Source organism: Callospermophilus lateralis, chromosome 15 (assembly GCF_048772815.1).
Source record: "Callospermophilus lateralis isolate mCalLat2 chromosome 15, mCalLat2.hap1, whole genome shotgun sequence".
Classification (NCBI taxonomy): domain Eukaryota; kingdom Metazoa; phylum Chordata; class Mammalia; order Rodentia; family Sciuridae; genus Callospermophilus; species Callospermophilus lateralis.
This window is the reverse complement of record NC_135319.1, coordinates 50,384,083-50,406,767: the sequence shown is the minus strand read 5'-3', so window position 1 is coordinate 50,406,767 and position 22,685 is coordinate 50,384,083. Positions and strand designations below refer to the sequence as shown.

General features: G+C 54.8%; 1 protein-coding gene across 4 annotated transcripts in view; it reads right to left on the bottom strand.

Moving 5' to 3' along the window:
- Window positions 1-22,685, bottom strand: part of Zmiz1 (zinc finger MIZ-type containing 1) — a 220,742-nt gene that overhangs the window by 75,816 nt on the left and 122,241 nt on the right. For all 4 annotated transcript variants that reach the window (XM_076835131.1, XM_076835134.1, XM_076835133.1 and 1 more), the window contains one exon: window positions 15,287-15,392. In XM_076835131.1, coding sequence (XP_076691246.1) covers window positions 15,287-15,392 — 106 coding nt within the window. The remainder of the gene's footprint in view (window positions 1-15,286; window positions 15,393-22,685) is intronic.

Genomic DNA, 22,685 nt, shown 5'->3' with positions numbered 1-22,685 from the left:
CTTTCTAGACAGTCTGGGTTTCCAGGCTTTGGGATGGGTGCCTCATCTGCAAGAGGTATGGTACTGCAGGCTGTGCCGAGCATCCCCTCGGAGTCACAGGGGCTGGAGTGAGCCTACAGGGCAGACCTGCCCACTTACTGATATCTGACCAGGAGGATGGAGACCCCTCTTGGTGAGGTCCTGAGCTGGAAGCTTCAGAGAGGAGATCCTGAACTTCGGGAGGCAAAGGGACAGGGCAAGGCTCCCCAGCTTGCAGAGATGGCCAGAACTGGGTGAGTCTGGGACCTGGCCCCACTGTCTTCCTCTGCTATGGTCAAACGTCAGAGTGAATGAACAGGCGGACAGAGGAATTTCCGATTGGTCAGGTGAGGCAGGTCAGGGACAGTCAGATCCCCCAAGGAGGCAGCGGCCCTCTGGCCTGAGTCGTAAGCCACACTGCTCCCGGGGTGCCTCTAGGCCTCCATACATCTGGGGGCCTCGTCAGGCCTTCTTCCTCCTTCCGGGAGGCGAGGTGGACTGGAGACCCAGGTGTGGTGTGCCTGGAGATGGACTTCCTGGATCTGCATTCTAGCCTGGCCACTTGCTAGCTGGTGGCCTTGAGGAAGTCATTAACCTCTCTGAGTCACAGTTTCTTTTCTGTTTTTTCGTTCTGGGAATTGAACCCAGGGGCACTTTACCACTGAGCTACGTCCCCAACCTTTTTTATTTTTGAGACAGAGTCTCACTAAGTTGCTTAGAGGGTCTTGCTAAGTGGCTGAGGCTGGCCTAGAACTTGGTGATCCTTCTGCCTCAGCCTCCTGAGTCACCAGGATCACAAGAGTTTACTACTAAGATCAATGAGTCCCAGGCTCTGCTTAAGATTTTTGTAAGGATGTAGGAGAGGATGGATGCGAGCTCTTTCCCCCAGCATTTGGAACATGGTAAGGACTCAGTAAAAGCTAACTGCTTGATTGAGTAGTAACAGTACAGGTTGACTATCCCTCACTGAAATCCTTGACATCAGAAGTGTTTCGGATTTCAGAATTTTTTTTTTGAGATCAAAATGAGATATCTTGGGGATGGGGACCAAGTTTAAACTAAAATTCTCTTGTGTTAGATATATCCAAATTATAGACAAAACCTGGAGGAGATTTTTTGTTCCTTTTTTTTTTTGTGGTGCTGGGGATTGAACCCAGGGCCTTGTGCATGTGAGGCAAGCACTCTACCAACTGCGCTATATCCCCAGCCCACCTGGAGGTGGTTTTATGCAATATTTTTAGGGTGCCTGGTTTTGACTATGACCTGCTACATGAGATCAGGTGTAGAATTTCCCCCTTCGAGCACCATGTCAGCCCTCAGAATATGGGATGTTGGACTTCAGATTGGAGATGCCCACCTGGTAGGATAATAGTATTTAAAGCCACAGGTGGGTGGTAATCACAGCAATAGCAGCAATCGAGATGGCAACTGTAGTAATTGAAAGTACTAGTGCTGGGGGCAGTAACTAAGTAACAGGAAGAGTACTAGTGATGAGTCCTTGACGGTGCCAGCCTGGCCTCTGGCATGAAGGAGACACTAGGAAGACTGTGTCCCTCCTCTGTGCCAGTCTCGTCTCAGATAAAAGTAGGTGATTGGGTCAACGGATCCTAAAAACTCCTCTAGTGCCTACATTCGTGTCAGAGAGCAATTGTAAGAATAATGCAGCACTCCTGCCCATACTTATTTACACCTAAGGTATGCCTCAGGATCTCCCAAAAGGCACTGCTCCTGCTGCCCCTTCCCTGCCCGCCATCTTCTTCCCCATCCTCCCACATGTGATTCTTTTTCTGTGTGGGAGGGTGGTGTCTCAGCCCCTGGGGCAAACAGCTTTCTCCTACCTCATCCATCTATTCCTCAACACAAATAACCCTGAGAGAGAGAGGTATCCCTATTTCTTGATGCAACAGCTGAGGCTCAGAGAGGTCACATCAGTTCCATAAAGCCACTCAGCACCAGGGTGGGTGTAGGACAGTGGAAGAGTGTGGGCTTAGCATGTGCAAGGGCCTGGGTGTGCTCCTCGGCACCCATAAATACATAAATAAAGCCACGTAGCTCAAAAGGAAGAGAGAAGGAGGCAAAGCCAGGACAGACTCTGTCTGGACTGACCTGCCTTCCGGCATCAGTCGGAGGCCCATCTGTCCCTGATGATTGCTCAAGTGATAGAGGGTTGATGCCTTCACTGGCCACTGAGAGCCACCTTTCTGCCACACTGGGCTGGTCAGCACAGTGTCTTAAATAAGAGGTGGCCGACAACAAGAAAAAAAACCTTGCTTTCTTGCAGAATCCCAAATCCTGGCAGTTCTGAGCATGTATTGCACATGGCCTCAGGTGGACCCTGGCACCATGGCTGTCCCGCTGAGCGGGCTGGGAGCTTTGATTCCCCAGACCTGCTTCTTTCCTCCCGCTGAGGTGCCCACTTTGTATCACCTGCCTGGCTGTGTGGACGTGCAAATCTGACACAGAGCTATGGCGGCCCTTCCCACCCAAGGCAGAGATGGGACCAGAACCCCGAAATCTAGCCTTGACCCAACTGGAGTCCTACCGCCCTCAGAGGAGACCTGACCTTGGCCTTGGGGCCACCTTAATTTCCTGCACTTGTTCTCCAGAGTGCAGGACTCTTGACCTGCACTCTCCTTCCATTTGGAGAAGACACAGAAGTTATTTGGAGAGCCAGACACAGAGGCCCCGTCCCCAGCAGTGAGTGTGAATCTCTCCCAAGGGGACCATCCAGGCTTCCCAGGCTTCCACACCATACAATCAAGAGCGTGGGCCTCCCCACCGCACTTCGCAGCCGCCCGGCTTCCCCATGGAGCTCAAGGCGCACCAATTTCCCGCCACCAGAGCATGGGGAGGGCAAGTTCCCATTTCCTCTCTTCCCAGTTTGCACAGGCGTGTGCCCTGCGCACAGGCAGTCCCCTCGCCTCTCCGCAGACGCTTAATTAGAGGAAGTGATTCTAAACATCTGGGGCACACATCTGAGAGGGGCTCAAGACCACATGGGGCCGGGAGGAAATGGGGATATATGCAATTATGTCACTTCCTGAGTGCTGGGGGGGGGGGCAGAGCAAGCATTCTAGGGCTGGACCAGAGCCATGTGCCCCTTGGACAGTGGTCCCGGGGCCTAAAGCAAGAGGCTGGCAGTGGCTCTGTGGCTGAGCTGAGCTGTAGCCAGCAGGATCAGTGGTGCCTGAATCTGTGGTCCCGAGGGGGAAAGGAAGAGACAAAGGAAATAAGGAGTGCAGGAGCAGGAGAGAGGGACAGAGGAGGAAGGAGATGGAGAGTGAAAGAAAAGAGGAATGGGGGAGGGAATGGGGGAGGGAGTGGGGGAGGGAGTGGGGGAGGGGACCAGAGTGGGGGTAGAGAACTGTTGGACTCAGAAAGAGGCCTCGGGCTTCCAGGAAATGGAGCCTCCCCCTGGCGACATACCACAAATGGCAGCAACCCCGACAGGGTAGGCTGACCCAGTTCTGATTTTTGATCCAGCCCCTCCCCAGCTGTGTGACTCTGAACATGCCACTGAACCTCTCTGAGTCTCAGTCTCTTCCTCTGGAAAAGGACAGGAACATTTCATTGTGAATTGTTGTAAAAGGGAGGGAAGGTGGCTGTCCCTGAACTGTCCTCCCCTGCTCAGTCTAGACTGGGAACTTCAGCTGGAAGTGGCTAGCCCAGGGGCTTCTGCATTCCTGCCTCTCAGCTTCTCCACCCTGTGATATGGGCCTGTTGACACTGTCTACCTGCTGAGCATGTCCCTGCCTGGTCTGGGTCTGCAAGTTCTTTGAGGGTGCAGAAAATCTCTAGGGTTACCTAATGTCAATCACACAGTTTGCACTTCATAGGTAACCAGGTGCTATGTGGCAGGGGTGAATTTAGTTTATCCTTTGCACCCAGTTTCTGCTGTCATTATAATTATGAGCTTGTATGAAAGGCAGACTCCTAATTTTTCCCTCCAGTAAATCCTGTTTCCTGCCAGAGACAATAGTGTCTCTTCATCTCAAACAGGCGAGACTGGGTCCTCTGGAATTCCCTGCAGGAGTCCAGCCCGGGGCAGTGCTTCCCACCTGGCCAGCCTCAACAAGCCAGGAAAGGTTCCTAGGAAGAAAATGAAGCATCTGTTCTCTATTCTTCAAGGAGAGCCACTGGACAGAGCTCCCAAGCTCTGGGCTCTGTATCTTTCTGGGCCCAGGAACAGCACTTGCAGCTGGCATGGCCAAGATGGCTCTGCTGCCTTCCAACCACCTGGCTGGCCACCACCCTGTCCCCAGTGAGGGGAATTACCATCTTGCAGAGCACCTTGCCAGGGTGATGCCATCCAGATTGTCTCCCGAGAGACAGCTGGGTTGCCATGGAAACAGAGTCGCTGCTCCAGCCAAGAGACCTGAATTCTAGACCTGCTGGACCCCAACTTTAGAGAGGTGTAGTGCTTTGCATAAAGTCACACAGTTAGTAGGTTCCAAAGCCTGGACTGCCAAGCAGGACTTAATAAGTGATCAAAACTATTGTGTGGGGAGCCCTGTGAGATGTCTGCTTGTGGGATGTACTTTGTATCCATCATTTTATGAGGCTGGAAGACAAAGCTGGGGTCACATATAGCATGGAAGTGGCAGAGCTGAGTCAAACCCATGTCATTTGATCCTGAAGCGTGCCCTAGGCTCCCTCTCAATTCTGGTTTCTGGCACTGGGCTCAACCTGTGCTGAGATCGACCCCATCCCAGAAGCTCCCTCGGCCTGATTTGAGAGCTGCTAAAAGGGTGGAGGTGAGCTGGATCAGGGGTCCTGCAGGCTGAGACCCAGAGATTCTAGGGCCTGGTCCCCTGGAGCACTTGTTCTTCTGCACGCTATGACCTGGCAGCTCATGCTGGGCAAGAGGGCAGGAGTCTGCTGGTCAGGGCCCTCTTCCCTGTCCTGTATGTCAGATGGACCCTGGGGACAGGCGAGGGGCACACCCATGAGTAAGATAAAATTACCAGCACATATACAACAATTTCTAGGCAACAGGCCCTGTGTAAGTGAACTCACTTAATGCCGATGATGTAGGCATTGGTAGGATCCCCTCTAAATAAATGAAGGTACCATGGCTCATAGAGGTTAGGTGACATTTCTAACCTGGTGAGTAGGGAGCTGGGTGGGATTCAGAGCAGGGAGGCTGCTCCACAGAACACATGTTTTAACTATTCCTCTTCTCTAGGAAATAGCTGAATGGTTTCTGGAGAGAGTATTTGAAATTGGGGCCAAGCCAAGCTCTCTGTTCCTCTTCACCTGCAGGGCTGTGGGTGTCGAATGAGCTCAACGACGGGAAGGTGTTCAACCTACCCATGGGGAGAAATCACTGTCACATACTCAACACAGCCACCTGCAAACAATTTAGGTGATCTTGACAGGTGTCATGAGTCATTATCATGTCTCTCCCAGGATTTCACGTGAACTTGTTCAGAGAGCAGGGTCAGCAGATGGCTTTGAGGTCAGATTGGTATGTAGACACAACTCTGGCTCCTTTTAATACGGTTGCTTTGGTCAAATGACTTCACCTTTCTAAACCTCAGTCTCCTCACCTGGGAAACGGGGAAGATGCGAGTCGCAGGAGGTGACATAAGTGAGTTATACTCGCTGACCACATGTTTGCTGTGTTCTGACTAAAAGGGGATATAGATCAGATTTGTTCCTAATCCAGATGTGCTTCTCTGACTTGCCCCAGCCGTGTCAGTCTACATAGGCAAGACTGATAAAGACTGCACGGTTGTTAATTCCTGTCTGTCTAACCCAGAAGGTATTTACGAGGCAGTGGCTTGCAACATTTGCTAAGAAAGTTCCATAACCAACTTGCCTACTTCCTCCCAAGCCCCTGCTCCATTTCATTCTCACACCCTCGAATCCCCTGAAATCCCTCCTCTGGGGGCGAGGATGCTAAGCTCCATCTTAAAACCAAAGCTCTGGCTTCCTTAATCCTCTTACCTGGCTCTTTTCTCTGCAGAATTAATTGCTGCTGATGGCTTTATTAAGCCATAGCATCCTCAGGGCACCCTGGGGGAGTGCAGGGGGATTGTTTTGGCAGGACCTCTGTCCCGAATGTACCTTTGGATTGGGTGGCAGGAGGCAGATATGGAAAGACTCAGAAAGGCAGACTTGTGCCTGCAGAGTGACAACTGGGGTGCCTTCAGGGTGATAACACTGTGGACTTGCGTCTCCAGACAGTCTGTTCCAGTTATTTGGAGGCACCCGTGGGTCCCTGGCTACGGCAGGGATGTCCTAGCCAGAGCTTTGATCCCCATTTCTGCTTCTGCTCAGACCACCTGACCAGGCCTCAGGGCCTCAGTTTCTTCCTTAAAATGGAAATGAGCCTGCTTTGGGGTTTCACAGAGCTGGACACTAACGGCAGGATTCCTGTCAGAATGGAGACATTCGTTTATTTCAAACCACAAGAGCAAGGCCTGTGTGTGTGTTGCATTTCTATGTGTCTGCAGGCCTCTGCTTAGAAAAGGGTGGACCTGGCCCCGGAAGCTTATCATTCCTTGCCCTTCAAAGTCCTGCAACCATGAAATGGTGCAGAGGCCCTGAATGGAGGGAGAAATTGTTGGGACACGGGGGCTCCCCATGCCCCCTCATTCTCCCTCGGGGTTGTCCTTTGACAAGAGCATCCACATGTGTGGATGAGATGACGTGGCCCGTAGGATGGCGAAGGTGCTCATGGGTCCCAGTGAGAAAATCACTGCCTCATCAGCTGTCCTCCAACTTAGGGTGTTGTTACTCCTATTTTGAGCATGCTGCATTTTAACCCTTTCCTGAACTCTCTCATCTCCCCTTACAACTGGGAGAAAAGGGGCCCAGGCTCTAGCTGTTGAACAGATGATCAGACACCCATAGCTCAACTCAGGCACAAGACATGGCTTCTACTTTCTTCATTTTGACAGCTTCTGAATGTGGCAAGGGAGACTGGCCCTCCAGTTACGGTAATAAAACGTCCCTTTACAATTTCCATGTGGAAGTTAAAATAAGTGAGTAAACCATGAACAACACAATCATCATCCGAGCTGATGGGGATCGGCAGAGGTGATGAGGGGAGTGTTCCTAGGACTGAAATGTGGACAGGCCTCGAGGCAGGTGCTGCCGGGCCTTGTCCACCACCCTCTGCTCACTGTACTCCATGACCCTGCCTGGGCATTGTCTGTCCTCACACAGAGCTGTGTGAATGCTGGAAGGCTCCTTCACCTATCCCAAGCAGCCTTCAACCAATAATGGCCATGGCGTGGTGGATAGATACCTCCTCTCCCTGAGGCTCAGGTGGTAGGGGAGCATTCTCCTTTGTCTGCCAGAGGTTCTGGCAGGACTGAGTCCCAGGTGTCCCCTCCCAGCAACTTAGTTACCAATCACACTCTTCCTTAACTTCCTCTCCTTCCGGTCTCACCTCCTCCACTTCTCTATCAGTGTTTTCCGGAATTCTCCTAAAGAAGTGTCATGCCCTGGAAGCTTCATCTCAGGGTCTGCATCCGGAGAAACCAATCTCAGAAATGTGACATTTTGTGGGAATCTTCCAGCAGCTTGGCCTCATGAATCCCTCCACCCCTCCACTTCCAGACCCCTTGTCCCAACCAGGAGGTTGGGTGGTGGCATGGATTCGGAGCAGGCCCATTTTGAGAAGGGTCCACCTGTTAGGGTCCCCAGCTCTCAGATGCCCTCTCCCCACCAGAGATGCCCCCACTCCAAAGCCTGGAAATTCCATGTCCACTGGCTGGACCTCAGGCAGCATTGTCCTTGCACACCCGGGCAGGGGTGGGAGTGGCAACCATGAGCTAATCTGGCAGATGTGAGGGAGGCAGGAAGGGTGGCCTCTGGACAAGCTGAGGCCTGACTCCTGGGGTTCTCAAGGAGCTGTGCCTGGGAAACTGCTGAGCCAGCCAGGAGACAGGGCTCTCCAGTCTCACCCACCCCTGCCAACTGCAACTGAGCTCTGAAGAAAGCCACAGTGACTCTCACTGCTCCAGAATACCTGTCCCCCGCAGAAAACGTGGGAAATAGAAGTGTCACATGCACGCTCTCATCCAGATAGATCTATTATTTATAAGTTGACATTTCGGATATCCCCTTCTGTTTTCTGTGCCTAGATGCACTCATGTTTTGTTTCTGTACCTGGCTGCGATCATACCCCATAGACCATTTTGTTACTGTTCTAAGACGTTAATAATATGACTACGTTCTAAGCGTTTTCCCACAGGTCTTATTTTGAATGGCCATGGAAATCCTCAGCCCTCTCTCATTTCTGGGGTGGCTCTGCCCTTCCTCACTGTGCACCCCAGGGACCTTTCAGTAGTTATCTCCCCAATTCCTTGGCTTGGGAGGACTCTGCTCACAAAGCTCCTCCTGCTGTCCCTCTTCTCCAAGAGGTCACTCTGATCCCAGGCTCATCCCTCAGGGAATGAGGGGAGGCGAAAGGCCAAGGCTACTGCCCCAAGATGGACTGCCCAGTCACAGTCACTCAGAAGTTGGGTAGCTCCCTGAGCAACAGCCCTGGCCCTCCTGGAAGCAAATCCTACTTCTGGTAGCAGGAGCCTAGTAAGCTGGGTCTGTCTTTCCCCTCCCAGAGCCTCAGTTTCCTCCTCTATAAATGGGTGTGCTGGTAAGAGTTCCAGACTCCCCTACAGTGTGGACAGCAGGGGCAAGGACATGAGCAGGTTTTCTCCATGGCACAGATCTGGCCTCCAGTGCCCATGGGCCTGGTGATGAAGTCCAGAGCCTTCTCCAGGGGACCTGACTCAGGGGCAGAGAAGGCCCAGCAGGAGGAAGGAAGCCATGTCCCTCTCCTACATTCCAGCTCTGCTGAGCTCAGATGTGGGGGTGGGGTAGTGTCCAGGAGGAAGTCTGTCCTTGGCCTTGGAAGGGTGCCCCAGCCTGCTGGGCAGCCTGGTGTTTCAAGGGCATGGCCTCGCCTACCTGCTGTCTCTGGGGGAGCCAGCAGAGTTAACAAATCCCCTGCAATTTGCACCCACCAATCCCGCCTGCTCGCTGGGCGGCCGTGAGCCGTTTTTCACGGAGAGCTGCGCACAGCTTTGTCTTAGAGAGACAGCTCTGGCAGGGTGTCCCTGAATGAGGCCATTTGTCCTCCCTGGTGACGGGAAGGCGGCTGTGTGGAGAGGGCAGAGGCAGAGAAGGGTGGAGAGAGGCTAAGAGGGAGTGTAAAGGTGGAGATAGGAGTCAGGCCATGGAGAGTCACAAGAAATGTCCCCACCACCCAGGGGTCTGAGAGTCCCTTATTTGGCAAGGTGGGAGCCAGAAGGCTTGGTTTCAAAGACAGCCAGAAACTGCAGTGACCTCCTGGCTCAAGGAGTCCTGAGTAGAAGACGTGGTAACCACCTGGCTGGCCTCTGATGCCTGAGTCCCAGCCCAACCCCTGTGAATGGCAGGACACTCACTCGCGTGCCCCTGGGGTCAGGGCCTCTCTCTAAGCCTGCACAAGTCTCTCCCAAGCCCCTCCTAAGTGGACTGCAGGCCACAGAGAGGGCGAGGCAAGGGACCCCACATTCTTGATTCTTCATCTCCAGGGCCAGCTGGGGCCCAGAGCATGTCTTAGTCTACCCGCTGTGACCTGTGACATGCCCCATGACGGTTCGCTCCTCTGGGGAGCATGCCAAGGAGACCCCACCAAGCAGATGTACGTGGACTTAAGCTGGCAGCCTACTTCGCCTGGGTTCCACTCCTGCTCTCAGGGCTGGGATGTGTGGGTTAGCTTAGAACAGAGGTCAGACACACGTGTCCCAGGGCCAGGCTGGTCTTCAAATGCACTGGGTGTAAGACAATAGGGAGGAGGGGGGCTGGGCACAGCACTGCTCCAGGGGGTATTACCCTAACCTAGTCACTCTAGGGAATGAGGTCCCAACGCTCCAATTCAAAGGAAGTCAGACATTTACCCAACAGGGCCCTCTCTTAAAGAGCATTTATGGGCAATTGATAATCACTTTCTAAAACTATTGAGCAGTCTGACCCAGGTATCTGCAGGCTGCATCCAGCCCACGAAGGTACTCTGACTGACAAACGTTCTCCGCCTGTCCCTAAGGAAGGTTGGCCTCCTCCTCATGATTTCAGGGACAGCCCCTTCCTGCCCTGACCACCTCCACTCTCCTGAGTTCTATGGTCCCTTCTCCAAATGCCCAATGGTGCTTCTCAAGACGGCCCTGGGATGCCCCTGCCTCCCACAGCGCTGTATACAGGTTGACTCTACCAACAGCCCAGGTGACACTCACAGCCGCCACACCTCAGGGAAACAGGAAGGGCACTAGGACAGGCAGTGGGCCCCCCAGGCCCCCCCGGGCTTCCCTCTGACTCGGGGTGGGTCCTGCCCTCTCTGATCCCTGGACTTTCTACCTTCGGGGCTCTGACATTCCCGGTTCCTTTACTTCAACACACGCTGGCTGCTCAGTGGGGTCAGCTGAGGTGACACAGATTTATTCAAGCATGGACACGAGCTGAGGCATGAGGGCTCCTGGGGACTGTGGACATGGCGACTGCCTGGTGCTCTCACCCATGTAGCCAGCGTGGACCGATGGGCGTGATGAGGCTGACATTTCAGCGCTGCCTGCCAAGTCGCTGAGGGCTGGCACGCGGGGCGGGTGGGGGCAGGGTGGGTACATTAGGGAGGAGGTGGAGGCGGGGGCGGGGCAGGTGACCTTCTGCTCTAGGTGTGTGTGGGAAGCAGCTGCCCCAGGAGTCTCCGATGAGGAGGATCCTGGCCCTGTGCGCGCCTGCGCTCCTGCTCCCGTGTGAGCAGAGGCTAAAGGCTGCACCAGAACAAAGGGCTGGGGGCTGGGTACCAGGGCCCCACGTGCAGACGCCCGCCTTGGCTGCTGCAGTGTCTGCGGCTCTCAGCGCCGGCTCCTCTCTCTCCCTCTCTCTCTCTCTCTCTCTCACACACACACACATGCATGCACGCACGCACACACACACACACACACATGGCACACGCTGCAGCAGTGCTGCCCCCAGGCCCAGCTCCTGCTCCACAGCCCCAGATGGATGCCCAGCCCGGCTCACGGCCAGCCATCCTGACAAAGCTCCTCTCCTGTACCGCATGAGCTCATTCTGCTCCTTGGCCCAGCCCGGCTCCTGACCAGACAGACAGGGATGGGGCGGAGGAGGGGAAGGGGAGGCACCCACCCAGGCGGCCATGCACACACATAGCACAAAAACAATTGTGCACATCAGGCACACACACACACACACAGAGCACACACCACACACAGGGACACGTGCAGACTCTCACACATCAGACACAGCCAAATGCACAGGCATGCACGCGCGCACACAGCCTTGTATCTCACACATGCGCCACACAGAGATGTGCGCATAGGCACACAGCCACAGACACACCACACAGGGGACAAGTCTGAGACCTAGAGAAAATCCAGAAAGAAAGCAATGGGAAGCTAGACATGGAAGGGAGAGATAGACAGACAGACAGCAGACAGGGTTAGGGAGAGAGGGTTGGGAAAGCTGCACAGTGATCAGACAGAGCAGGAGCCCAGACACACACAGACACGGGAGGGAGGAGAAGCAGCTGGCTGGCTACAGAGGCTCTGGGGACAGAGAGCTCTGGAACTGCAGAGGCCACCTGGGAGAGGTCTGAGAGGGACACACACACACATCAGGGGCAGGGTACTACAGGGCATGCACCTACCCCAGAGGCAAGGGGAGCCCGGCAGTGAGGGCCAGTTAGGAGGAAGCCAAGCTGGGGAGAGATGGAGGTCAGGAAGTGGCACTCACTCGGTACCCATGGTCGGGTATTGGGTGTCCCTCTCTCCTGCCACATTAGAGAGCTTGCTGAGTGCTCAGAGACAGCTGTGTGTGTGGGGGCCCTCTCTGTAGGCCAGGGCACAGCTCCCAGGTGGGGAGGGTAGCCAAGATGGGGCTAGCATCAAGCTGCCCTTTAAACTTGGGGCCTCTGCTCTGCTCCCTGCGGCCACTGCTTGTCTTATGGCCCAGCCTGTCCCCAGCAGATCCTGCATTCCGGGAATGAAACCAGCAGTTGAGGCCCACTCAGATGACCCCCTGCGCTTCCAGGCAGGGGGATGACCCAGACTTCACTGCCTGGGAATGGTGGTGGGTCATGGCTGTCAGCACGACACGGGTTGGACTCCTATGGAGGGAATTCAAGTGACAGCCAAGCCACAGGCACGCTCTGCCTCAGAGTTCCCAGTGGCAGAATGGGTGTCTGAGAACTCATCTGGGGGTCCTGGGACACATCATGCGACTCATCGGACACAATGTATGAGAAGGGGGCTCTGTGACCTGCCAAGAGCCATGCACAGCTGGAGTTTCAGATAAAGGAGAGAAGGATTCCCTGTTTCAGGAGAAGTGATGCTGGAAACGCCACTTGAGGAGCATGGGGCATGGCCAGAGAGCCCTGCACATGTGACCTCTCATCCGAGGGGAGTGGCTTCCCAGATCCTGGGACAGGAAGCAGAAAAAACTCCTAATGGAGAACCCTGACCAGCCCTAGAGTCAACTGTGATTGAACAGGCAACAGCCCTCAGCTCAGAGTCAGGCTAGAGTTCAAGTTCCAGCTCTATCATTTATGAGACGTGTGACTCTAGGCAAGTCACAGGGCCTCTCTGAGCTTCAGTATCCTCATCCATAAATGAAGATGTCTTGCAAAGCTGAGAATTGTGGCAAACCACAGGAGAATACCCTGCACGTGCCAATAAGGCCAGGGCTTAGGAGAGCCCCCTCCTCTGCCAAAGAAGGGGCCACAGCTGAGACTTCTGGGGCAGCCCAGTCTTCTGTTCTCCTTACCTCTCTGGCTATTCATCCTTTGTCTTGATTTGGGCCCCCTTCCCCGCCCTCCCTTTTGTGTGTGTGTGTGGGGGGGGGGTAGGGAGGGCAGGCCACAACCTCGGGGCCTCACACATTCTTGGCAAGTTCTCTACCACTGAGCTCCAGCACCAGTCTGGTTTTGCCCCTTAGATCTCCTTTTCTCTTCCCTTCACTCCACTCTTGTCTTCCTTTCCAGCACCCTAGACTCACCAGTGACCTGCCAGCTGACCAGCACCCCCACTCCTCTGTGCAATTTATTCTTTGGTAGCAGAATAAGTTTTTACAAAATGAGAATTTAACCGTGTTCCCATTCCTTTAGGACAAAGACCACGACCTTCAAGACGGGCCCTGCAAGTTCAGCTGCTGCCTTCACCCGCCTCACCCTTGCCACATGTCCCCAGGATTCCAGAACCACTACCATTATCTTAGTCTGACACAAAGCCATGGTCCCTCCTCACTCGGGGCCTTTGCACAGGATGCCCCCTCACCTACGAAGGACTGTGCCCTCCTTTTCTTTACCCACTCAACTCTTTCTTAACTTTCCAAAGCGTCCCCTGACCCCATGGTGGTCTGTGCCCCCAACACTGCCACATCATCTGATGATTCTGCTTCACAGCACTTAACACAGCTTGACTTACACACAAGCAGGCGTGCGCTCGCGTATGCACACAGACACGCTCCTGTAATCATTTGATCAATGGCTTTTTCTTCCTGAAGGCCAGGAGCCAGGAAGCTACTGGCTATCACTTGTTTTTATAAATAAAGCTTTATTGGAACTAGCCATACACATTCCTTTATATATCATCTATGACTGCTTTTGTAGCCCCCAAGTCCTAAAATAGACACCATCTGGTCCTTTATGGAAAAAGTTTGCAGAGCCCTACCCCAGACTGTCAGTTCCTGCAGGCAGGACCCTGTCTGGTTCCCCTGGTGACCTCAGTCCTGGTCGGTATCTGCACAGAACAGGCGCATGAGAGACGTGTTTCTTAAGATGCAATTTTTCCCTCGTCTAAATTGTATTGACTTTATTAAAACTGCAGATTCCGACAGGAATAGACGTTCCCTGTGAGATTCCAAGACTGTTTTCTGGCAAGCGGTTCTGTGCACAGCAATATCCCAGCTCAGGCTGTCGGAGAAGGGGTTTCAGAGCAGCTATTGGCTCACGAGACCTTCACACACGGTTTTCTAAGTGAAGCACACCCACGTTTGGGGACTGTAAGTGTTTGCGGAGGGGAGTGTAAACCGCATTCAAGACACTATAGATGAGCAGATTTATGGAAACCCGTTGTGAGACTTCCTCTAAGCATTTTCTTGAAGGCTACTTCCAAACACACACCAAAGAACTGACTGGTGAGTCTAATGAAATTGTCTGCTTTATTGTCATGCAGAAGACACACGATTCCCTCCCCCCTTCAACTACTGGCTCTGAATCAATAAAGAATGTTAACACTCAGACACTGTGCCAGATACTTTATATATTTCTAGAATTTACCATGACCCCTGCAAGGCAGGTCTCATCATTCCTGCCTTCCTGAGGCTATAAACTGAGGCCCAGAGACTAACACTTAGCATGTGACAGCTAGGAGGCCACAGGTTTGTCTGCTGTAAAGGTTGCTGGGTACCTGCTGTCTAAGCCAGGTTATGAGGATGATGGTAACCGTAAAACTCTATCTTGGCTTTTTTTTTTTTAAAGATAGGTCTCACTTTATTGCCAAGGCTGGCCCCAAACTCTGGGCCGAAGTGATCCTCCTGTCTCGGCCTCCTGAGTATCTGGGACTATAGCGGCACCCAAGCATCCATGCTAAAACTGCATTGTTAATGTGCTTAAGTCCCCCTAGAGAGACTGTTGATTGGCAACTTCTGTGGCCCTTATGAAAGATGGGGTCAGGAAGCTCAATGCAATGACAGAGCTGGAGAATAATCTGCAGGGCAGGCTTTTAGGAACACTGGATATATTGATTCATTTTGTTTTGATTTTCAAGAAATGGGTTTTTTGAATGCAGTGGAGTGTAAAGGTTTAGCACGCTGACTTTAGAGTATAGGCCTGGACTTGAATCCTAGCTCTGTTGCTTTCTAGCAACAGAAATCTCTTCTGCTTCTCTGAGCCTCAGTTTTCTCACCTATAAAATGGGGCTGATCCAAATTCTTATGCCCAGGGGTCATTGTGGTGTTGGAATGAGAGGATGCAAGTCCCGTCACCTGCACAGTGCCTGCTGTTGGGGTGCATTATGCCTTGGAGCCCTCCGTGGCCCTGCAGTGCATCTAAAGTGCCCCAAGACAAGAACATGTGCAGGGATAGACATAGGGCTGACCCTTGCCTGTGGGCTCCAGAGCCTGGCTGCTGAGCTGCTCCTCCTTGGAGCTCACACCACACCTAGATGACCCAAGGCACCCAGGTGGCAGACAGCCCTGGTAGTGTCTGGTCCCCTCCCACCTTCCAATGACACCCGAACAGACGCCAATAGATGCTTACCGGCAGACTTGGGAGTGAACTTGTCTCGGTTGGCTGCACACACGGCCAGGAGTCTGTAGCCGAGGTCCAGGTCAAACCCTTGCTGCGCCGCCACTCGGCTGACCACCTGCCAGGAGGGAGGAAAGGCAGGCGTGAGTCACCATTCGTGCAAAGCCTGGGAGCCCAGGGTGGGCGCACAGGCCCACCTCACAGGTGCACAGGGGAGATCGACTGGCTAAGGCAGGTCCCCAGGTCAGGAGGGCTGGGGTTCCACTGCGCCTTGTTCCGCCACTCAGCAAGGGCCCCAGTAGGCTGTTGGCTGGGAATGCCCTGTGACCATCTTTAGGGTGGCCTGAGGCCAGTTCTCTGCTCCACCTGTGGGGCTCTGTAACTTACTTCCGAGTCCTAGCACCCAGGGGCCCTCCCCTGCCCATAGTGCCCTGCCCCTTCTGAGCTCCTACGCTCAGAAATCGGGCACTCCCAACTCCTCGCTACTCCCTGCAGCACTGGCACATGTTGGAAGCCTGCTAAAAAGGCAATCTGCTGCCCAGCCCCACAGACATCAGCTTCTGTACCCCAGAAAAGGCAAGGAGTTAGGACACATGGCTTCCCCAGAGCTCAGGGAAGAGCCATCGGGAGATTTCGGGTTGCCCTGGATAGGGTGGATGCACCCAACCCCACTCAGCACTGGCTCCAGGCCAGGCCCCCTGTGGCCCTTCACACCTCAGCTTAGAAATGCAGCCTGGGTCTCCAACTCCAAGCCCTGGTGTGGCACATGTAGCGCTCCATAAGAGTGGCAATGTCCTTGGAGCCAACTCATGACAGGGAATGCTGGGAGGCTGCCAGTTCTCTGGGGGGCAGTGGAACCAGGGTGCTCCTGGGGCCCCACCAAGGCTCTGGAGGCTTATGCCCATCTGGTTCCACTGTTCCTCCCCATTCCCAGGTGTCCCATGACTGCCAGATCTACTCATTCCCACCCGCCTTCCTCATTAAGAGCAGCAAAATTAGGTTTCCTTATTAAGAAGGAAGGACCTTGTAAAACGTGGAAGGCAGCTGGGGCAGCCATGGCTGAATGGGAAAGGAGCATTCTCCCAGATGTGCTGGGATTGTGCGCTCCAGAAAGGGGTGATGCAGTCATCAAGTTCCCAGGGGCCACCTGCTCCAGAGCCTCTGAGGGGCCTCAGGCTGCCAGGCGTGTTGGCCCGGGCCCCTGGATCCATCAGAATAGCTCCCCTTTATTGTTTCTATTTTAGGGGTTTCCTGCAGGGACTCTAGGGCTAAAAAGGGTGGGAAAACCACGCCTCTAGGCTACCTCCTCATTTAAACTAAAGGGACATGCTGGAGGCCCAGAGAGTGTCATGCTGAACCCGGGAGGAGTCAGTCCCCTTCCCAGGACCACCAGTGTCTCTTGGAACGGAGCCTTGGGCCCTCTCCAGCCCTCCCCTGGGAATGCTCCGGGCTGGGCTGGGAGGAAGAGGGCGGCTGTCACGTTAGGATGTCTGCCCAGCTTCTCCCTGCGAACAGTAGCCCCTGACCCAGAAGCCTCCTGCTCCCCCCAGGCCTGTTTCCCATGGGCTCTCTTTGCCCCTCTGCCTATCCCAGAGTCTCTAGGCCACCCCAAGGTAAGGGCATCCTCCTCCTCCATCTCCCTGTCCAAGTCGAAAAACCAAGGTTCCCAATCCTTTCTGGCCTGGGGAGGATTTCAAGTTTGCAGGCGCACACTCTCAGGAGAGGCAGGAAGCTTCTGGGCTGGGGGGTTGCTGCAGCAGCTCTGGCACTGCCTCCAGTGCCCTCTTTCTTTGGCAGAAGAGCCTTGGAAGGGATGCCGGTGAGCATAGGCGTGCGGCAGTGTTTGGACTGGTGTAGCAGTGAGGCTGCTGGGTGGGGAAGGTCAGTGCCCTTGAGCAGAACCCCAAGAATGCTGGCTCCCAGGGAGGGCTAAGTAAATGCTTTGTGGGCCACAGAAGGCCTCTTGGCCATAGGTGGGTGTTATTGGTTATCCAAGGAGGAAGCTAAGGATAGATTACATCTCAAGCCCTATCAAGGAGAGAGGCAGAACATGGTCTCAGGCACTTTGGCTGCAAGGTCTAGGCTTTGTTCATGATGGGACCTCTTTTCCAGCCAACAAAGGGTTAAGTCCGTAGTTCCCAACTTGCCTGGAGGACTCCAGGGCCTTGGGTTCAGGGCAGGAAGGCAAAGGTCCCCATGTTTGGCCAATACTGGCTAATCCTGTTGCTCTGGTTTTTAAAAACAATACTAGCTGCATTGAGCAAGAGGGCCCGGGGCTGTGTGCAGGCTGCAGGATCACAGGCCAGGGAAGCAGGGCCTGTCTGCTGGCTGCCAAGTCCCCCGAGCCCTGGCATTCAGAAGGACTCTTGGCTCCAACAGCCTGCTTTCACTGACAAGGAAGACAAAGCCCAGAGATAGCAGGACCTTACTCAAGGTCACACAGCATAGATGTGATACAACAGGCCAAGCTGGATCCTGTGACTCCAGAATGCCTCATGTGCTGCTAGCCCCAGCTTCCCGGGGCCTAGTCTGAGGACTTGGAGCAGAGTTCTGAGAGGCGGGGTCTGAGGGGCAGGGCTGTGTGTCCTGGCTCTATTGCAGTTCTACTCAAGCAACTGGAGATTGGCGAGGCCTGGTTTCACCTCAGTGGGCCAGGTTCCGTCTGGGAGGGGCCCATGGGGCACCCCTCCCCTATATAGGCCAGAGGTGAGCAGCGGCCCTCTGCTGGCTGCCAGGGTCCTGCAGGTCTGTGTGGCCCAGAGGCCCTCCTAAGACTCCTAGACTCTGGGGACCAGTGGTGCCAGCCTGGGACTGGGGTAAGCCGCTCCCCCTTGCTAGGGTGCTTGAGGTCATGTGATAAGTTACATCAGTCCCCTGGGGGAGTGCGTTGCCCTGACAAGCTGTGAGCTACCCGCCAAGGAACAGGCTGGAGAGGTCTTTGCTCTCTGGAGGGGCTGGTCCCCACGGTCCTCTCTGACTAACAGCCTCTAAGGCAGCAAGGGGGGCCTGGACCCCACTCCTGCCCCACCGGTCCGGTCCTGTGCAGCCTAAGGCAAACCCGTTCACCTCTCTGAGCCTCAGATTCCTCTTCTCTGAAGGTACAGGAATGGTTCCATCTCTAGGGTTGTGCCTGCTGGGCTCTGGCTGTGTTTCAGCTCTGTCTCCACGGTTACACCCGATCCCCATGGGGCTGAGCCCGTGTTTCCCACTTGGCTACCCTTCTCAACATAGAGGTGCGGGGACAGGTACCTATGGCCATGGCTGCTGTTGCTTTGAAGCCAAACATGACCCCGGAGTCTGTTTCTGCCCTCTGCTAACTATCCCACCTCACCCAGGGACTGAGCCTCTTGGAGATCCATTTTTCTCATCTGTGAAACGAGTGCATGTCCCTTGACTGCAGGGTGACAGGACAGCACCAGGTGCGCGGGTGACATGCAGTGAATGCATGTGAACGTGCTCCCTGGGCCACTGGAAGGTCACAGGGAACTCCTCACTGGGTGTGAGACAGCCAGCTGGGTCTCACTTCCCTCCCCACTGCCCCCTGCACTCTGAGCACCAGAGCCTCCCAGTTTCCCCAGCAAATATCAGCAAATGCACTCCCCTCCGGGGAGGGCGGGGATCAAGGGCAGAGAGGTCATCCAGCTGTGGGCCCACACCCACCCAGAGAGGTGGCTCAGCACCGCCAGAGGAAGGGGTGGAGGGACGGTCCAGCAGGGTCAGAAGGACAAGGTCCTGGGGAGGAAGGGTGGTCTAGGGCAGAGACCACCCCTCGGAGAGGGGCCTGGGGCGCCTGCTCCCCTCCATCCCGAAGTCTCTCGAGGTGTGAGGGGAGGGAGGGGCAGGCCCTGCCTGCAACCCTGAGGTGGCCCAGCCTCGGGGCTGCTTAGGAGTCAGTGGCAAAAAAATGTGTCCATTTGCTGCCTGAGGCTAAGTGGTTGTTAATTTATATCCTTAAAGTAAGCCGGATCCCAAGGAACTTGGAACTCACTCCCAGAAATCATGGAGGGGATCTGGGCCACCTGGAGGGCTTGGGGGCCACCTGGATGGGGGGGTGTGATTTGGCATGGGTGTGTGTTGGGGGTAAGGGTCAGTTACCCTGCCCTGCCTAGGTCCCCTGGGGTCTCTGGATCTCCTCCAGCTACCCTCCCTCTATAGGACAGTGCAAGGGCTAAGGGTGCCCAGGGGTGGGACGATTTGCAGGAGGATCAAGAGGTTGCTGGGAGTCAGTGGCCCAGCCAGGGACTGGGGTAAGCTGCTCCCTCTCTCTAGGTGGCCTTGTTTTTGAAGGTGGCCTTCTCTGCCCCTTCCTGCCACTGTCTCTGCTGAGGGCTAAGGACAGACTCAGGCTGCTGCAGCCATGGCTGGAGGGTTGGGAGTAAGAGCTGGCCACCAGCCCAGAGAGCGCCTGACCTGGGGGCAGAGCGAGGGAGGCCAGGGAGGCTGTGCCTCTGTCCTCAGTCTCCCCTGCTGGTAGAGCCGTGGCCTCCACTGTCCAGGTAGTTAGGGTTAGGATTAGGGTTAGGTTCTCCCTGTTTTCCTCCTCTAGGAACCCCCCCACCCAACCCCCCATCCCTGCCTCCAGGGATGCTCCCTGACAGAGCTCCTATTCCCACAAGGATCATCCTCTTCACTCCCCTGCCTACTATCTCTTGCCCCCTACTGCCCTTGGAGAACACCAGGCTCTTCCTGCTCAGCCTGGGGGCCCTGAGTCAGCTGCTCTTGCTTTATGCCTCCTTTGGGTTCCTTGACCAGATCTAGCCTCAGGGCCTTTGCACTGGCAACTCCCTCTGCTGGGGTCACCTTCCTGTAGTCTTGGGTAGGAAGTCAGCTCCCTGGGAGAGGTTTGCTGACCCACACCCTGGCCCCTCTCCAAGGGGCCCTAGCTTGTCCTGGCTTATTCCTCTGCATGGTTATTGTCAGTCTCCCCACAGATATGCCAACTCCTTGAAGGGTCTAGCAAAGTTGGCTCATGGCAGGGACTCGGTAAAGGTTTGTTGAATGAATGAATGACAGGGCCATGGAAGGGCCAGTTTCTGGTCCATCCCGGCTGCCCAGGGCCACTGTTGACGCAGTCTCGAGTCTCCACCATTTAAGCAGGGCCAGGCTTGGGCAGTGGGCTAGGGGACTGTGGTGGCCTGTCAGGTCACTCACTGTGTGTGGTCCTACCTCCTCCTTCCTCTGGGCCACAGGCAGCCGGGGTGGGAGTGAGGGGACCTTGGGCAACATCTGTCTCTGGACATGGGCTTAGCCTGAACCAGGATCCCCACAAAGAGGATTAAGGGAGTTGGGGGAGGGAGAGGAGCGCCCCAGGGCTGAAGGATGAGGAAGAAGGGGCAGTGCAGGTGGCTGCCTGATCTGTCTGGTGGCCCTGAGGTGGCCATATGGTGTCTTTTCTGACAAACAGAGGGCTCCTGGGAGGGTGTGGGCTCCATCCCTAATGGCCAGGAGCACTCCTCTAGAGGCAGGAAGGCCCAATTCTAAGGCTGTGTGACCTTGGGACGTCAGTTCAAAGTCTTATTGTCCTCTTCTATAAAACAGAGCACTCAGGGAGCCGGAAACCCTGTGGGCTGGCTTAGCCTCCAGCTCCGAATAGGTGCCGTACCCTGTAGCCCTAAGTATGGTCTCTATTTCTTCTCCTCCGAGAGACAAGGCCAAGCTGGGCCTCTTGTCTCCCCTGTCTGGAGCTTCTCGGGACACATGGTGCCCCTGGACTAGTAGACCCACTTTTCTGCCTGGCCAGACACCCTTGGTCCTTCCTCTTCAGGCCTGGGGAGGGGAGGTACTTGGCTCTCTGCTTACGTGCCTTCCCTGCAAAGCTGGCTCAGGCCTTTGAAGACACTTAAGCATGCAGGCCACGTGGTGGGGGACATTTGCCTACTGTGAGCAGCTTCCATGTGGCTCTCTTCTGCCTGGTGAATCATGCCATAAGCCCTGGACCTGGCCTCTCTCAGCTTGTACCTAGAGCCTTACCCGGTTCCCCGGGTTCTTTGGCATCTGTGCCTTTGCATATGCTGGCCTGGTGTGCTCCCGCCCCCAGAGGGGCTTGGCCATTCCCTAGGTATGTATAAATGTGCCTTTTCAGTTTTCTGTGACTTGCTGCACCTTCCAGGCAGTTGAGGAACTCCCTTTTCCGTGCTGCCCTCACCTGGTACATGGCTTTCACAGTCATCATCTCTTGACACGCTGGCCACCCCAACAAAGAGGAAATCGGGCTAGGCAAAGTGGTCTTCAGCCTTGGCTGCCCAGGACTTGGCAGAGGGGATCACACAGGGTAAGCAAGGGATCAATCAACGTGCATTTGGCTAGTCTGACAGGCATGATGGGGGCTCAGTGAATGCTATGTGGATGGGTAGGTGGGCGGGCGGATGGATGGATGAATGAATGGATAGATAAATGGGTGGATGGGTGGATGGATGGGATGGATGGACTGGTGGATAGGTGGATGGGTGGATGGATGGATGGGTAGATGGATGGGATGGATGGATGGGTGGATAGGTGGATGGGTGGATGGGTGGATGGGTGGATGGGTGGATAGGTAGATGGGTGGATGGGTGGATGGATGGGATGAATGGATGGGTGGATAGGTGGATGGGTGGATGGATGGATGGGTGGATGGATGGGATGGATGGATGGGTGGATAGGTAGATGGGTGGATGGGTGGATGGATGGGATGAATGGATGGGTGGATAGGTGGATGGGTGGATGGATGGATGGGTGGATGGATGGGATGAATAGATGGGTGGATAGGTAGATGGGTGGATGGGTGGATGGATGGGATGGATGGACGGGTGGATAGGTGGATGGGTGGATGGGTGGGTGGGTGGATGGGTGGATGGATGGTATGGATGGATGGATGGATGGATGGGTGGATGAATGGGATGGATGGACAGGTGGATAGGTGGATGGGTGGATGGATGGATGGGTGGATGGATGGGATGGATGGATGGGTGGGTAGATGGATGGAATGGATGGGTAGATGGGTGGATGTATGGGTGGATGGATGGATGGGTGGATGGATGGGATGGATGGGTAGATGGATGGATGGATGGGTGGATGTATGGGTGGATGGATGGGATGGATGGATGGGTGGATAGGTGGATGGGTGGATGGATGGATGGGTGGATGGATGGGATGGATGGATGGGTGGGTGGATAGATGGGATGGATGGATGGAGAGATGGATGGATGAGTAGATGGATGGATGGATGGGTGGATGGGTGGGTGGATGGGTGGATGAGTAGATGAATGGATGGATGGGGGTTGGGTGAATAGGTAGATGGGTGGATGGGTGAATGGGTGAATAGGTGGATGGGTGGATGGGTGAATAGATAGATGGGTGGATGGATAAATGGATAGCAGGCAATAAAAAGATCAATAATGCCGAGTGACTGAAGGATTGCATAAAAGGATGG